Here is a 19,636-nt window from a genome sequence, read left to right as displayed (position 1 = left end):
ACATCAATGGAATCCCTACATCAACATCAACAGAACCACCTAGTTCAACATCAATAGAAAGCCCTAGCTCAGCGTCAACAGAACACCTAGCTCAACATCAAGTGAACCACGTAGCTCAACATCAACAGAACCCATCGTTCAACATCAAAAGAAGCCCCGAATTCAACCTCAATAGAAGCCCCCAGTTCCACATCAACAGAATCCCCAGTTCAACATCAACAGAACCCCAAGCTCAACATCAATATAACCCCCTCTTTCAACATCAATAGAACGGTCAGTTCAATATCAACACAACTACCAGTTCAACATCAACAGAACCTCCAGTTCAATATCAACAGAACCCCCAGTTGAACATCAACTGAACCCCTAGCTCAACAGGAATATAATCCCGTAGTATAACATAATCAGATCCCTCAGTTCAATATCAACAAAACCCACAGTTCAACATCAAGAGACACCCTAGCTCAATAAAAATATAACTCCCTATTTCAACATTATCAGAACCCTTAGTTCAATATCAACATAAACCACAAATAATATCAACAAAACCTCCAGTTAAATATCAACAGAACCCCCAGTTCAACATCAACAGAACCACTAGCTCAACACCAATATAAACCCCTAGTTCAACATCATCAAAACTCTCAGTTCAAAATCACAGAACCCGCGGTTTAAAAGCAACAGAACCCCTAGCTCAAAATAAATATATCCCCCTAGTTCAACATCATCAGAACCCTCAGTTCAATATCAACAGCCCCCCCATTCAATATCAATAGGACTCCCAGGTGAATATCAACAGAACCTCCAGTTCAACTTCAACAAAACCCCCAGTTCAACATTAACAGAACCCCTAGCTCAACCTCAACAGAACTCCCATTTAACATCAACAGAAGAACTATCTCAATATCAACAGAACCCTTTATTTCAACATCAACAGAACCTGTAGCTCAACATCAACAGAACCTTCTAGCTCAACATCAACAGAACCTTCTAGCTCAGAATCAACAGAACTCCCTAGTTCAACATTAACAGAACTCCCTAGTTCAACATGAATATACCCCCCTAGTTCAACATCATCAAAACCCTCAGTTCAATATCAACAGAACCCGCGGTTTAAAAGCAACAGAACCCCTAGCTCAAAATAAATATATCCCCCTAGTTCAACATCATCAGAACCCTCATTCAATATCGACAGATCTCTCAGTTCAAAATTAACAGAACCTCCAGTTCTACATCAACAGAAAACTTATTTCAACAATAACAGAACCCGTAGCTCAACATAAACAGAACCCCTGGTCAACATCAACAGAACCCCCAGTTCAACATCAACAGAAGCCTTAGTTCAACAACAACAGAACCCCTAGCTCAACATCAACAGAACGCCCTTTCAACATCAACAGAACCTATAGCTCATCATCAACAGAACCCCCTAGCTCAACATCAACAGAACCCCGTAGTTCAACATCAACATAACCTCCATTTCTACATCAACAGAAAACTTATTTCAACAATAACAGAACCCGTAGCTCAACATAAAGAGAACTCCTGGTCAACATCAACAGAACCCCCAGTTCAACATCAACAGAAGCCTTAGTTCAACAACAACAGAACCCCTAGCTCAACATCAACAGAACGCCCTTTCAACATCAACAGAACCTATAGCTCATCATCAACAGAACCCCCTAGCTCAACATCAACAGAACCCCGTAGTTCAACATCAACAGAACCTCCAGGTCAACATCAACAGAACCGCTTGCTCAACATCAATATAACCCCATAGTTCAACATCATCAGAAACCTCAGTTCAACATCAACAGAACCCCCAGTTCAAAATCAATAGAACATCCAGTTCAATATCAAGAGAACTTCCATGTTTGACATAAACAGAACCCCCCGTTCAACTTCAACAGAACCCATAGCTCAACCCTAACAGAACCCCCTAGATCAACGTCAACAGAACCTGTTGCTCAACATCAACAGAACCCCCAGATCAAAATCAATAGAATCTCCAGTTCAACATCAATAGAACCTTTAGTTCAACATCAACAGAACCTTCAATCTCACAATCAACAGAACTCCCTAGTCCAATATCAATAGAAACCCCAGGACAAAATCATCAGAACTCCCTAGTTCAACATCAATAGACATACCTTGTCAACATCAACTGAAACCCTACCTCAACTTCTAATAACACCCTAGTTCAAAGTCATCAGAACATTCAGTTCAATATCAACAGTACCCATAGTTCAACATCAACAGAAGCCCTAACTCAACATCAATATAACCCCCTAGGTCAACATCATCAGAACCCTCAGTTCAATATCAACAGATCCCCCAGGTCAATATCAACAGAACCTCCAGTTCAATATCAAAAGATCCTCCAGTTCCACATCAACAGAACCCCCAGTTCAACATCAACAGAACCCCTACCTCAACATCAACAGAACCACCTAGTTCACCATCAAAAGAAAACCCTAGCTCAGCGTCAACAGTACACCTAGGTCAACATCAACTGAACCACGTAGCTCAACATCAATAGAACCCATAGTTCAACATCAAAAGAACCCCCAATTCAACCTCAATAGAACCCCCAGGTCCACAACAACAGAATCCCCAGTTCACCATTAACAGAACCCCAAGCTCAACATCAATATCAACCCCTAGTTCACAATCAACAGAACCGTCAGTTCAATATCAACACAACCATCATTTCAATATCAACAGACCCCCAGTTCAACATCAACAGACCCCCTAGCTAAACATGAATATAACCCCCTATTTCAACATCATCAGAACCATTAGTTCAATATCAACACAAACCCCAGATAATATCAACAAAACCTCCAGTTCAATATCAACAGAACCTCCAGTTCAACATCAACAGAACCACTAGCTGAACATCAATATAAACCCTTAGTTCAACATCATCAAAACCCTCAGTTCAATATCAACAGAACCAGCGGTTGAAAATCAACAGAACCCCTAGCTCAAAATTAATATATCCCCCTAGTTCAACATCATCAGAAACCTCAGTTCAATATCAACAGATCTCTCAGTTCAATATCAACAGAACCTCCAGTTCAACATCAACAGAACCCTCATTTCAACATAACCAGAACCCGTAGCTCAACATAAACAGAAACCATGTCAACATCAACAGAACCCCTAGTTCAATATCAACAGAAGCCCCAGTTCAACATCAACAGAACTCCTAGCTCAACCTCAACAGAAACCCCTATTTAACCTCAACAGAACAACTATCTAAATATCAACAGAAACCTTTAATTCAACATCAACAGAACCTGTAGCTCAACATCAACAGAACCTTCTAGCTCAACATCAACAGAACCTTCTAGCTCAGAATCAACAGAACTCCCTAGTTCAACATCAACTGAACTCCCTAGTTCAACATCAATATAACCCCTAGTTCAACATCATCAAAACCCTCAGTTCAATATCAACAGAACCTCCAGTTCAACATCAACAGAACCCCTAGCTCAACATCAATAAACCCCCTAGTTAAACATCATCAGAACCCTCAGTTCAATATCAGTAGAACCTACAGGTCAATATCAACAGAACCCCCAGTTCAGTATCATAAGAACCCCCACGTCAATATCAACAGAACATCCTGTTAAATATCAATAGGAACCCCAGTTCAACATCAACACAAACCCCAGTTCAAAATCAACAGAAACCATAGCTCAATGTCAATATAACCGTTGAGTTGAAAATCATGAGAACCCTCAGATCAATATCAACTGTACCCACAGTTCAACATCAACAGAACCCCTAGCTCAACATCAATATAACATCCTAGTTCAACATCAACAGAACCATCAGTTTAATATCAATACAATGCCAGTTCAATATCAACAGTACCTCCAGTTCAATATCAACAGAACTCTCAGTTCAATATCAAACGAAACTCCAATTCAAAATCAACAGAACCCCCAGTTCAACTCAACAGTACCCTCAGTTCAACATCAACTGAAGCCCTAGGTCAACATCAAAAGAACCCCCTAGTTCAATATCAGCAGAACCTTTAGCACAACATCAACAGAACCCCCTGCTAATCATCAACAGAATCCCCAAGTTCAACATCAACCGAAACCCCTAGCTTAGCATCAACAGAAACCCTAGCTCAACATCAACAGAAACCCGCAGTTAAACCTCAATAGAACCCCCAGTTCAACATCAACAGAACACCCAGTTCAACATCAACAGAACCCCTAACTCAACACCAATATAACCCCCTATTTCAACATCATCAGAACCCTCAGTTCAATATCAACAGAATCTCAAGTTCAATATCAACAGAACCTCCACTTCAATATCAACAGAACCCCCAGTTCAATAACAACAGAACCTCCACTTCAATATTAAAAGAACCCCGAGTTCAACATCAAAACAACCTCTAGTTCAACATCAATAGAACCCCCAGTTCAATGTCAACAGAACCCATACCTTAACATCAACCGAACGCACAGTTCAACTTCAAGAGAACACCTAGCTCAACATCTACAGAACCCCTAGTTCAAATTCAACAGAACCTGTAGCTCACCATCAGCAGAACGCCCTAGCACATCAACAGAAACCCATAGTTCAACATCAAAAGAACCCCTAGCTCAACATCAATATACCCCTGTAATTCACATCATCAGAACCCTCAGTTCAATATCAACAGCCCCCCGTTCAATATCAATAGGACCCCCAGGTCAATATAAACAGAACCTCCAGTTCAATTTCAACAAAACCCCCAGTTCAACATCAACAGAACCCCTAGCTCAACCTCAACAGAACCTCCTATTTAACTAAAACAGAACAACTATCTCAATATCAACAGAACCCTTTAGTTCAACATCATCAGAACCTGTAGCTCAACATCAACAGAACCTTCTAGCTCAGAATCAACAGAACTCCCTAGGTCAACATCAACAGAACTCCCTAGTTCAACATCAATAGAAACCCCTGTTCAACATCAATAGAATTCCCTATTTCAACATCAACAGAACCCCTTAGTTCAGAATCAATAGGACCCCTTGCTCACTGTCAACAGAAACACGTAGTTCAACATCAACAGAATCCCTAGCTCAATGTCAACAGAACTTCTAGATCAACATCAGTATACCCCCGTATTTCAACATCATCAGAAGCCTCAGTTCAATATCAACAGAACCCCTAGCTCAACGTCAACAGAACCCCTAGCTCAACATCAATATAACCCATAGTTCAACATCATCAGAACACTCAGTTCAATATCAACAAAACCCCTAGCTCAACACCAACAGACCCCCTAGCTCAACATCAATATACCCCCGTAATTCAACATCATCAGAACCCTCAGTTCAATTTCAACAGAACCCCCTAGTTCAACATCAACAAAACAAATACCTCAATATCAACAGAACCCTTTAGTTCAACATCAACAGAGCCTGTAGATAAACATCAACAGAACCTTCTAGCTCAGAATCAACAGAACTCCCTAGTTAAACATCAATAGAAACCCCTGTTCAACATCAATAGAACTCCCTAATTCAACATCAACAGAACCCCTTAGTTCAGCATCAACAGAACCCCTTGCTCACAATCAATAGAAACACGTAGTTCAATATCAACAGATTCCCTGGCTCAATGTCAACAGGACCCCTAGCTCAACATCAATATAACCCCTAGTTCAACATCATCAGAACCCTCAGTTCAATATCAACAGAACCCCCAGTTCAATATCAACAGAACCTCCAGTTCAATATCAACAGAACCCCCTGTTCAATATCAACAGAACCTCCAGTTCAATATCATCAGAACCCCCTGTTCAATATCAACAGAACCCCCAGTTCAATATGAACAGAACCCCCAGTTCAATATCAACAGAACCTCCAGTTCAACATCAACAGAACCCCAGGTTTTCATCTACAGAACACCCAGTTCAACATCAACAGAACCCCTAGCTCTACATCAATATAACCCCCTAGTTCAACATCATCAGAACCCTCAGCTCAATATCAACAGAACCCCAAGGTCAATATCAACAGAACCTTCAGTTCAATGTCAACATATACTCCAGTTCCACATCAACAGAACCCCCAGTTCAACATCAACAGAACACCTAGCTCAACATCAACAGAACCCCCTTTCAACATCAACAGAACCCCTAGCTCATCATCAACAGAACTCACTTGTTCAATATCAGCAGATGGTGTAGCACAACATCAACAGAACCCCTTGCTCAACATCATCAGAACCCCATAGTTCAACATCAGCAGAAACCCCTACCTTAGCATCACCAGAAGCCCTAGCACAACATCAACAGAAATACATAGTTCAACATCAGCAGAACCCCTAGCTCAACATCAATAGAACCCCCGAGTTCAACCTCAATAGAACCCCCTAGTTCAACATCAACAGAACGCCCCTGTTCAACCTCAATAGAACCCCCAGTTCAACACTAACAGAACCCCCAATTCAACATCAACAGAACCTCTAGTCAACATCAATATAACCCCCTAGTCAACATCATAAGAACTCTCAGTTCCATATCAACACAACCCCTAGTTCAATATCAACAGAACCTCCAGTTCAACACCAACAGAACCCCCATTCAACATCAACAGAACCCGTAGCTCAACATCAACAGAAGCCCCTAGTTCAACATCAATAGAACCCCTAGCTCAAAATCACCAGAACCCTCTTTCAACATCAACAGAACCCCTAGCTCAACATCAAAAAAACCCCATAGTTCAACATCAACAGAATCTGTAGCTCAACATCAACAGAACCCCCTATTTCAACATCAATAGAAACCCCTAGCTCAGCATCAACTGAACCCCTAGCTCAACATCAACAGAACCATGTAGTTCAACATCAACAGAACCCCTAGCTCAACATCAACAGAACCCCAAGTTCAACATCAATATAACCCCCTAGTTCAACATCAACAGAACCCCACAGTTCAACATCAACAGAACCCCTAGCTCAAAATCAACAGAATCCCATTTCAAATCAACAGAACCCCTAGCTCAACATCAACAGTACCCCCTAGTTCAATATCAACAGAACCTGTAGCACCACATCAACAGAACCCCCTAGCAGAACATCAACATAACCCCTAGTTCAACATCAACAGAACCCCTAGCTCAACATCAACAGAACCCCCCAGTTCAGCATCAACAGAACTCCCAGTTCAACATCAACAAAACCCCTAGCTCTACATCAACAGAACCCCCTTTCAACATCAACAGAACCCCTAGCTCATCATCAATAGAACCACCTATTTCAATATCAACAGAACCTGTAGCACAACATCAACAGATCCCCGTAGCTCAACATCAACAGAACCCCCTAGGTCAACATCAACTGAAACCCCTAGGTCAGCGTCAACAGAACATCCAGCTCAACATCAACAAAACCACGCAGTTCAACATCAACAGAACCCCTAGCTCAACAGGAATATAATCCTGAGGTACAACATCATCAGATCCCTCAGTTCAATATCAACAGAACCCACAGTTCAACATCAACAGACCCCCAAGCTCAACATCAATATAACCCCATATTTCAACATCATCAGAACCCTTAGTTCAATATCAACACAAACCACAGATAATATCAACAAAACCTCCAGTTCAATATCAACAGAACCCCCAGTTCAACATCAACAGAACCACTAGCTCAACATCAATATAAACCCCTAGTTCAACATCATCAAAACCCTCAGTTCAATATCAACAAAACTCGCGGGTTAAAAGCAACAGAACCCCTAGCTCAAAATAAATATATCCCCCTAGTTCAACATCATCAGAACCCTCAGTTCAATATCAACAGCCCCCCCATTCAATATCAATAGGACTCCCAGGTGAATATCAACAGAACCTCCAGTTCAACTTCAACAAAACCCCCAGTTCAACATCAACAGAACCCCTAGCTCAATCTCAACAGAATCCCCTATTTAACATCAACAGAATAACTATCTCAAAATCAACAGAAACCTTTAGTTCAACATCAACAGAACCTGTAGCTCAACATCAACAGAACCTTCTAGCTCAACATCAACAGAACCTTCTAGCTCAGAATCAACAGAACTCCCTAGTTCAACATCAACAGAAATCCCTAGTTCAACATGAATATACCCCCCTAGTTCAACATCATCAAAACCCTCAGTTCAATATCAACAGAACCCGCGGTTTAAAAGCAACAGAACCCCTAGCTCAAAATAAATATATCCCCCTAGTTCAACATCATCAGAACCCTCATTCAATATCGACAGATCTCTCAGTTCAATATTAACAGAACCTCCAGTTCTACATCAACAGAAAACTTATTTCAACAATAACAGAACCCGTAGCTCAACATAAACAGAACCCCTGGTCAACATCAACAGAACCCCCAGTTCAAAATCAATAGAACATCCAGTTCAATATCAACAGAACTTCCAGTTCGACATAAACAGAACCCCCCGTTCAACATCAACAGAACCCCTAGCTCAATCCTAAGAGAACCCCCTAGATCAACATCAACAGAACCTGTTGCTCAACATCAACAGAACCCGCAGATCAAAATCAATAGAATCTCCAGTTCAACATCAATAGAACCTTTAGTTCAACATCAACAGAACCTTCGATCTCACAATCAACAGAACTCCCTAGTTCAATATCAATAGAACCCCCAGTTCAAAATCATCAGAACTCCCTAGTTCAACATCAATAGAAACACATTTTCAAAATCAACAGAACCCCGTTTCAACATTAATGGAATCCCTACTTTAACATCAACAGAACCACCAAGTTCAACATCAAAAGAAAAGCCTAGTTCAGCGTCAACAGTACACCTAGTTCGATATCAACTGAACCACGTAGTTCAACATCAACAGAACCCATAGTTCAACATCAAAAGAACCCCCAATTCAACCTCTAGAGAACCCCCCAGTTCCACATCAACAGAATCCCCAGTTCACCATCAACAGAACCCCAAGCACAACATCAATATCAACCCCTAGTTCACAATCAACAGAACCGTCAGTTCAATATCAACACAACCATCATTTCAATATCAACAGAACCCAAGTTCAACATCAACAGACCCCCTAGCTAAACATGATTATAACCCCCTATTTAAACATCATCAGAACCCTTAGATCAATATCAACACAAACCCCAGATAATATCAACAAAACCTCCAGTTCAATATCAACAGAACCTCCAGTTCAACATCAACAGAACCACTAACTCAACATCAATATAAACCCCTAGTTCAACATCATCAAAACCCTCAGTTCAATATCAACAGAACCAGCGGTTGAAAATCAACAGAACTCCTAGCTCAAAATAAATATATCCCCCTAGTTCAACATCATCAGAACGCTCAGTTCAATATCGACAGATCTCTCAGTTCAACATCAACAGAACCTCCAGTTCAACATCAATAGAACCCTCATTTCAACATTAACAGAACCCGTAACTTAACATAAACAGAACCCCCTGTCAACATCAATTAAAACCCAAGTTCAACATCAACAGAACCCCAGTTCTATATCAACATAACCTCCACTTCAATATCAACAGAACCCCCTTTCAAAATCAACAGAACCTGTAGCTCAACATCACCAGAACCTCCTAGCTCAACATCAACAGAACCACATTGTTCAACATCAACAGATCCTCCAGTTCAACATCAACAGAACCCCCCAATTCAACCTCAATAGAACCCCCCAGTTCCACATCAAGAGAATCCCCAGTTCAACATCAACAGAACCCCAAGCTCAACCTCAATATAACCCCTAGTTCAACATCAACAGAACCGTCAGTTCAATATGAACACAATCCTCAGTTCAATATCAACAGAACCTCCAGTTCAATATCAACAGAATCCCAGTTCTGTATCTACAGAACCTCCACTTAAATATTAACAGAATGCCAAGGTCAATATCAACAGAACCCCCAGGTCAACATGAACAGAACCCCCAGTTCAAAATAAACTGAACCCCTGGCACAACAGGAATATAATCCCCTAGTACAACATCATCAGAACCCTCAGTTCAATATCAACAGAACCCACAGTTCAACATCAACAGAAGCCCTAGCTCAACATCAATATAACACCCTAGGTCAACATCATCAGAACCCTCAGTTCAATATCAACAGGTCCCCCAGTTCACCATCAACAGAACCCCCAGTTCAACATCAACAGAACCCCTAGCTCAACATCAACAGAACCCCATTTCAACATCAATGGAACCCCTAGCTCAACATCAACAGAACCCCCTAGTATAACATCAACAGAACCTGTAGCTCAACATCAACAGAACCACTTAGTTCATATTCAACACAACCCCCTGGTTCAACATCAAAAGAAACCCCTAGCTCAGCGTCAACAGAACACCTAGCTAAACATCAACTGAACCACGAAGTTCAACATCGACAGAACCCCTAGCTCAACATAAACAGAAAACCATACAGGAACATCAGCAGAAACCTCTAGATCAACATCAACAAAACCTGTAGCTCAACATCAACAGAACCCCAGTTCAACATCAATAAAAACCTTTAATTTAACATCAACAGAACCTTCCATCTCACAATCAAGAGAACTTCCTAGTTCAACATCAATAGAACCCCCAGTTCAACATATACAGAACTCCCTAGTTCAACATCAATAGAAACACCAGTTCAACATCAACAGAAACCCTTGCTCAAAATCAATATAACCCCCTAGTTCAAAGTCATCAGAACCTTCAGTTCAATATCAACAGTACCAGCAGTTCAAAATCAACAGATCCCCTAACTCAACATCAATATAACCCCTTAGTTCAACATCAACAGAACCGTCAGTTCAATATGAACACAATCCTCAGTTCAATATCAACAGAACCTCCAGTTCAATATCAACAGAACCCCAGTTCTGTATCTACAGAACCTCCACTTAAATATTAACAGAATGCCAAGGTCAATATCAACAGAACCCCCAGTTCAACATGAACAGAACCCCCAGTTCAAAATAAACTGAACCCCTGGCACAACAGGAATATAATCCCCTAGTACAACATCATCAGAACCCTCAGTTCAATATCAACAGAACCCACAGTTCAACATCAACAGAAGCCCTAGCTCAACATCAATATAACACCCTAGTTCAACATCATCAGAACCCTCAGTTCAATATCAACAGGTCCCCCAGTTCAATATCAACAGAACCTCCAGTTCAATATCAACAGAACCCCCAGTTTAACATCAACAGAACCCCCAGTTAAACGTCAACAAAACCCCTAGCTCAACATCAATATAACCCCCTAGTTCAACTTCATCAGAACCCTCAGTTCAATATCAAGAGGACCCACATTTCAACATCAACAGAACCCCTAGCTCAACATCAATATCACCCGGAGTTCAACATCATCAGAACCCTCAGTTCAACATCAACAGAACCCCTAGCTCAACATCAACAGATCCCCTAGCTCCACCTCAACAGAACCCCCAGTTCAATATCAACAGAACCTCCAGTTCAATATCAACAGGGTTCCCAGTTCAATATCAACACAAACCCCAGTTCAACATCAACAGAAACCATAGCTCAACATCAATATAACCCCCTAGTTCAACATCAACAGAACCTCCAGTTCAATATTAACAGAACCTCCAGTTCAACATCAACAGAACCCCCTGTTCAACATCAACAGATCCCCTAGCTCAACCTCAACAGAACTCCCTACTTCAACATCAACAGAAAACCCTACCGGAACATCAGCAGAACCCTCTAGATCAACATCAACAAAACCTGTAGCTCAACATCAACAGAACCCCAGTTCAACATCAATAAAAACCTTTAATTTAACATCAACAGAACCTTCCATCTCACAATCAAGAGAACTTCCTAGTTCAACATCAATAGAACCCCCAGTTCAACATATACAGAACTCCCTAGTTCAACATCAATAGAAACACCAGTTCAACATCAAAGGAAACCCTAGCTCAAAATCAATATAACCCCCTAGTTCAAAGTCATCAGAACCTTCAGTTCAATATCAACAGTACCAGCAGTTCAAAATCAACAGATCCCCTAACTCAACATCAATATAACCCCCTAGTTCAACATCAACAGAACCGTCAGTTCAATATGAACACAATCCTCAGTTCAATATCAACAGAACCTCCAGTTCAATATCAACAGAACCCCAGTTCTGTATCTACAGAACCTCCACTTAAATATTAACAGAATGCCAAGGTCAATATCAACAGAACCCCCAGTTCAACATGAACAGAACCCCCAGTTCAAAATAAACTGAACCCCTGGCACAACAGGAATATAATCCCCTAGTACAACATCATCAGAACCCTCAGTTCAATATCAACAGAACCCACAGTTCAACATCAACAGAAGCCCTAGCTCAACATCAATATAACACCCTAGTTCAACATCATCAGAACCCTCAGTTCAATATCAACAGGTCCCCCAGTTCAATATCAACAGAACCTCCAGTTCAATATCAACAGAACCCCCAGTTTAACATCAACAGAACCCCCAGTTAAACGTCAACAAAACCCCTAGCTCAACATCAATATAACCCCCTAGTTCAACTTCATCAGAACCCTCAGTTCAATATCAAGAGGACCCACATTTCAACATCAACAGAACCCCTAGCTCAACATCAATATCACCCGGAGTTCAACATCATCAGAACCCTCAGTTCAACATCAACAGAACCCCTAGCTCAACATCAACAGATCCCCTAGCTCCACCTCAACAGAACCCCCAGTTCAATATCAACAGAACCTCCAGTTCAATATCAACAGGGTTCCCAGTTCAATATCAACACAAACCCCAGTTCAACATCAACAGAAACCATAGCTCAACATCAATATAACCCCCTAGTTCAACATCAACAGAACCTCCAGTTCAATATTAACAGAACCTCCAGTTCAACATCAACAGAACCCCCTGTTCAACATCAACAGATCCCCTAGCTCAACCTCAACAGAACTCCCTACTTCAACATCAACAGAAAACCCTACCGGAACATCAGCAGAACCCTCTAGATCAACATCAACAAAACCTGTAGCTCAACATCAACAGAACCCCAGTTCAACATCAATAAAAACCTTTAATTTAACATCAACAGAACCTTCCATCTCACAATCAAGAGAACTTCCTAGTTCAACATCAATAGAACCCCCAGTTCAACATATACAGAACTCCCTAGTTCAATATCAATAGAAACACCAGTTCAACATCAAAGGAAACCCTAGCTCAAAATCAATATAACCCCCTAGTTCAAAGTCATCAGAACCTTCAGTTCAATATCAACAGTACCAGCAGTTCAAAATCAACAGATCCCCTAACTCAACATCAATATAACCCCCTAGTTCAACATCATCAAAACTCTCAGTTCAAAATCAACAGATCCCCCAGGTCAATATCAACAGAACCTCCAGTTCAATATCAAAAGGTCCTCCAGTTCAACATCAACAGAACCCCCAGTTCAACATCAACAGAACCCCTAGCTCAACATCAACAGAACCCCATTTCAACATCAATGGAACCCCTAGCTCAACATCAACAGAACCCCCTAGTATAACATCAACAGAACCTGTAGCTCAACATCAACAGAACCACTTAGTTCATAATCAACACAACCCCCTGGTTCAACATCAAAAGAAACCCCTAGCTCAGCGTCAACAGAACACCTAGCTAAACATCATCTGAACCACAAAGTTCAACATCGACAGAACCCCTAGCTCAACATCAGCTGAATCCCCCCTTCAACATCAACAGAACCCTCCAGTTCAACATCAATAGAATCCCCAGTTCAACATTAATATAATCCCCTAGTTCAACATCAACGGAACCCCACAGTTCAACATCAACAGATCCCCCAGTTCAACATCAATAGAACCCTGTTGTTCAACATCAACAGAACCTTCTAGCTCAGCATCAACAGATCCCCCTAGTTCAACATCAATAGAACCCCCAGTTCAACATCAATAGAACCCCTCTGCTTCCTTGCCTCTTTTCCAAGCAATTGATCAGAGTCCTCTTGAGTTTGTTTCATCTTCTGCATTCAAAGGTCATGCTTCTGGAACATACTTCTACATGTAGATCCTTTCTTTTTGCTCACGACGTTAATGCAAACCTCCAAACCAATGGGATAGATGTCACATTGCTAAGAGCAGTATTTCTCCTTGAATAATCACTGCAAGAACTCATTGTAATGCATTAGTTAGTAGGGGTCAGCAAATTCAATTCGTGGGAACCCTGCTGAAAAAGGCTGCCATGATAGTGTGCATCTGTAACCCCAGCACTCTTAAAAGACTGGTGGGAGTCAGACAGGGGAATCACCTAGAAGCTGAAGGCCAGCTTTCTGGAGTACAGTGGAGTCAAGAGAGACCCTGCTCACCAAGGGAGGAGAGCAGTGACTCCCCAAAGCTGTCTTCTTGCCTCCAAATGCAAGGCATGGTACATGTATTCCTGTTTTTTCTCTCTCTTCTTTCCATGTCTCTTCCCTCTCTCCATCTCTCTTTCCTCTCTTCATCTCTCTCTTTCTCTGTTTCTCTCTCACACACATATAACATGAACACAGAAACACAAACACCAGTAAACAAAGAATGAGTGACCCAAAGAGAGAAGACATATTTGAGTCATGAATAACATATCAAGGGGGCAACATGGGAACCCACACAACCAATCTCATGATATATACTAGAACCATGAAGCATACTCAAGTCCTGACTCTCTAGCCCCTACTCTGTCCTACCTGAAGGCTTCTCTAGAGAAGTCAAGGTTTCACGAAGTGAGGCTGATAAACCAGTCTTGATTTGGGGTCATTTATCCTTGTCTGGGTTCAGAGAAACTGCTGATACCAAACCAGCAACAATCTCCTGGTCAAGTTCTCTGGACTTGTCAGTTAATGTTGGCACTGTGTGATGGATGCTGCAAACAGTTAAGTCCCAGGCAGCAAGAACGTTTGCGGTCCCAGGGCTACCCATGTTTCATGGATGACAAGAAGGCATGCATGTACTGCTTATCAGAGTGTGATCAGGATGGGGAAGGTGCTCTCACCCACAGACTAAGTGTACAGCAGCACCTTCAGGGAGCCCCAGCTAAATGGACCATTCACTGGACAGCACATGATCTTTCACACAGTTTCAGGACTTAAGTGGCCCAAGTTTACTTTCCTTATAGTCAAGGAAACCTGGGCTAAATCAAGCATGACTTCAATACCAGCTAATTGGCTTTAAGTTTAGAGCTCAAGAAAGCAAAGGCTGGAGCACTTTTTTCAAGTAGCTACAATTTAGGAAACTCTACAGACTGCACCTTGCTCAGACGCTCAAGGCCAAAGTCATGCTACATTGCCAGGCTTTCTCTTAAAATTTACAGTAGGGGCTGGCGAGATGGCCCAGAACTCAAGGGGATTTGCTGCTCTTCCAGGAAACCAGTTTGATCCCCAATGTGTAATCACTGCAAAGCTCACCGTCCCTTGGATTCCCCATTGGAGGAATCTGACACCCTCTTCTGGCCAATCTGGGCACTGTGCTCATATGAACCTTCCCCATCCACAATTAAAAATCAAAATATAAAATTTGTTACAAAGAAAACAAGAAAGAGAGAAAGAAAGAAAAAAGAAAGGAAGGAACAAAGTAAGGAAGGAAAAATACAATGGCTTTGGCCCTGACTGTTTTCTGAGTTAGGGCTAATCACATCATCTTCTAAAATTCTTGGAGTTTTGTGGTCTACAATGGTTTATGCTTATTTCACCGACAGGACTTTTGTTCCATTTAAAATGCAAATACAACAGATATAAACAGAAATAAAACAAACAGATCCATTCATTATACATACATCAAAGGTAGATTCAATAGAAAGAACTTAATAATTTCCCACATTCTTCCTAAAAATAATTTATTATGAGAGAAATATATGGTTCCCTTTCTAAATTAAATGATGTAAAATGTGGGGACAGAGAGATGGCTCAGCAGTTAAGAGCACTTGCTGCTCTTCCAGAGGATCAGGGTTCACATCCCAACAGCCACATCAGGAGGCTCACAATCACACGACACTACAACTTCAGGAACCAATTATCACTTTTCTCCTTCGTAGACACCCACATACACATAAAATAAACATAAATCTTTTTGAATATCTTCATGACAAACCAGAAAGTCAGTATCATTTAATATTGGCTTGAGTTGCAAAACCGACAGAGATGCCGATCAATAAAAACTTACCTGATAGCCCCTTTTGACTTTTCAGAAAGCTCTAGGTCGCCCTCCTTTACTGCAAAGAGAAAATAGAAAAAGGTTCTGGTGACTTGGAACTGGAAGAGGTGGTGCTATGTGCATTCTTCCCAAAGCCTCTATAAAATCACAGTATAGGGATTAAAAAAAAAAAGTGTTACGCACAACATTGAGGAAGTGGAAGAAAACTGACAAGAAACAATGTCAAGATGGAAAGCAGATGTCAAATGGCAACCATGCTGGCAGGTCCTGGGAAGCAGAAACCTAACTGCGCGATCAGGAAAGGCCAACAGACAGCAAGCAGAGCTGGCAAGTGGAGCTGTGCTCCAGAAAGAACTCAGGGCCCAAAGGTGCCAGGTAACTCTGAGAGGAGACGTGGGGGGGGGCAGCACAGACCTGCACTTTCTACCCTCACCCCAGAGAACCACATGGATTCCCCTGCCCAGAATGGAAGCAGGATGCTCACCCTCTGCAGAGACAGTCGTGGAGACTCAGGGCTGAACAGCAGCGTGGAGGACAGAGAGTGGGAAGAAGTAAAGACTCCTCCTCTGAGGGACCATGAAGGAGATGTTCAGACACAGGAAAAAAGCAAAACAAAACAGACTTTATCCCAGTGAGAGAAACAAAGATAAAAGCTTCAGAAATTCCTGAAGGAACTAAAGGATACTGGAAAAGTTCAGGGGGAATAGAAAGACACGCCATGACACCAAGAGACAGGCAGAACACACTACAGCTGCCTTGGCATTGGTCCCTGGTGGAGGAGGGGATGCCGAAGGCCTAAAACAGACAGGCAGGCCTACCTTCAAAACAAGCCCACTGTTCCCACAAGCCTCAAATCTAGTTGCAGGTGTTGGCGTGACAGTGATTCCTTGGAGTAGCGTCAGTGGAGGAGAGATTCCATGTTGTCATGCAGCAGTGGGCCTTTCTATTGTTAGCAACTGAGATTAGGGAAGGTCCACAGGTTGGAAAGACTCTTAGGGGCCTGTCGTGGCCCCTGGGGGAGGGAAGACACAGAGGGACAGCGGAAAGCATCAGGGCCAGACTCGGGGCAGGCAGCAGGAGGGGAGCTCAGGCTGGGACAAGAAGGAGGAGGAGGAGGAGGAGGAGGAGGAGGAGGAGGAGGAGGAGGAGGAGGAGGAGGAGGAGGAGGAGGAGGAGGAGAAGGAGGAGAAGGAGGAGGAGGAGAAGGAGGAGGGCGAGAGCCTGACCCCCTGGAGTCTAGGAACACAGGTCATCAACTAAGATGGCTCTGGAGCTTGGTGGCTTTGAGCCTGAGGTCAGGAGGGGGTCAAATTCTGAAGTCATGCAGTTGTCACTCATGGGGCGGAGCCCGAGAATTCTGAAGTCCCAGTCCACAGCAGCTTTCTCCGGCAGAGAAGCCAACACTGGGGAAGCCCTGGAAGTCCTTTGCTGTTGTCACTTCCTATGCTCCATGGGAGACACCCTTCGGCTCAAATGTCACCCAGGTCAAGGCCACACCTGCTAAACCTGCTCGTTGTTCCAAAGCGGTTCTTCTACCAACTAGGGAGCAAATATTCAGACATATGAGCCTCGGAGGGCCATTCTCATTCAAACCACTGCCCCTATACAATTTTCTTTCTCCCCCCCCCGCCCATAATGTCCTTTATCACTCTCCTCATTCTCTCTCCTCTCATGAGCTGACTTCCCGACCCCACCCGCTTTCCCCTTCCCCTCCCTGCATCTCAGCCATCCACTATCTCCACACCTAACTCATTTCTAATGTCGCAGCACACGCTACAGGAATTTTGTGACTTTGATTTTTGTAGTCATTGGTGCATATTAGTGAAGTGCAATCAATTTTAAGAGTCATAGATTTGCTCAACTCCTTGCTGGGCAAATACTTGACAAAAGCAACTTGAGAAAGGAATGATTTGGTTTGGCTCACAGTTTGAAAACACAGTCTGCTGTGGCAAAAAAGGCAAAAGGAAGAAGCTGGAGACAACAGTTCACATTGCATCCACAGTCACCTAGCAGAGGCAGCTCGCGTGTCATCCACAGTCACCTAGCAGAAGCAGCTCGCGTTGCATCCACAGTCACCTAGCAGAGGCAGCTCGCGTTGCATCCACAGTCACCTAGCAGAGGCAGCTCGCGTTGCATCCACAGTCACCTAGCAGAAGCAGCTCGTGATGCATCCACAGTCACCTAGCAGGGGCAGCTCGCGTTGCATCCACAGTCACTAAGCAGAGGCAGCTCGCGTTGCATCCACAGTCACCTAGCAGAAGCAGCTCGCGTTGCATCCACAGTCACCTAGCAGAGGCAGCTCGCGTTGCATCCACAGTCACCTAGCAGAGGCAGCTCGTGTTGCATCCACAGTCACCTAGCAGAAGCAGCTCGCGTTGCATCCACAGTCACCTAGCAGAGGCAGCTCGCGTTGCATCCACAGTCACCTAGCAGAAGCAGCTCGCGTTGCATCCACAGTCACCTAGCAGAGGCAGCTCGCGTTGCATCCACAGTCACCTAGCAGAAGCAGCTCGCGTTGCATCCACAGTCACCTAGCAGAGGCAGCTCGCGTTGCATCCACAGTCACCTAGCAGAGGCAGCTCGCGTTGCATCCACAGTCACCTAGCAGAGGCAGCTCGCGTTGCATCCACAGTCACCTAGCAGAGGCAGCTCGCGTTGCATCCACAGTCACCTAGCAGAAGCAGCTCGCGTTGCATCCACAGTCACCTAGCAGAAGCAGCTCGCGTTGCATCCACAGTCACCTAGCAGAGGCAGCTCGCGTTGCATCCACAGTCACCTAGCAGAGGCAGCTCGCGTTGCATCCACAGTCACTAAGCAGAGAGTGGTGAAGGCTGGTACTTAGCTCATGTTCTCCATTTTATTCAGTTCAGCAGTCAGTGGAGTTTTTCCCGCTTCAATTAACCTACACTACAAAATCTCTCACAGATAAGCCTAGAGATTTGTCTCTGAGGTAATTGTAGATCCTGTTAAGGTGACCACACACAAACACACACACACACACACACCACAGATGCACATAGACATACGTGTGTATGCATGCAGATTTGTGCACACATAGACACACACATATAAATACGTCACCACAGTGTACTTCCATGTTTTGTTGGTTGATGTTGCTGGTGCAGGGGTTTATCTTCTCCTGGTTGAGCATCACTGGGGATTCAGCTCCCAAGAGTATGTTGCTAAGAAAGATTACATGCCCGCATCCCAAATCCAGAAGCATTAACTAACCAACCATGTGAGGCAGACATGCAGGAAACTAGAGATGGTAACATGCCTCCTACGAACGTCCTTACCTCCTTGGTTCCTGCTGAAGTAAGGAAGATTTCAGGCGGAGATTTCAAAGATTTTACCTAAAAATGATCGGTGACTCGAGAGAGGGTGCAAACAAGTGCGTGAGTTCAATCCAGACATAGAGAAGAAAATCAGCA

At 43.1% G+C, this 19,636-nt stretch overlaps 1 protein-coding gene across 1 annotated transcript in view; it reads right to left on the bottom strand.

Moving 5' to 3' along the window:
* Positions 1-19,636, bottom strand: part of Ube2u (ubiquitin conjugating enzyme E2 U) — a 118,734-nt gene that overhangs the window by 69,509 nt on the left and 29,589 nt on the right. Inside the window, exon 6 of the mRNA XM_075944585.1 lies at positions 16,215-16,263. Coding sequence (XP_075800700.1) covers positions 16,215-16,263 — 49 coding nt within the window. The remainder of the gene's footprint in view (positions 1-16,214; positions 16,264-19,636) is intronic.

Source organism: Microtus pennsylvanicus, chromosome 13 (genome assembly GCF_037038515.1).
Source record: "Microtus pennsylvanicus isolate mMicPen1 chromosome 13, mMicPen1.hap1, whole genome shotgun sequence".
Classification (NCBI taxonomy): Eukaryota; Metazoa; Chordata; class Mammalia; order Rodentia; family Cricetidae; genus Microtus; species Microtus pennsylvanicus.
Note: the sequence above shows the minus strand (reverse complement) of the source record. Positions and strands in the feature narration are given on the sequence as shown.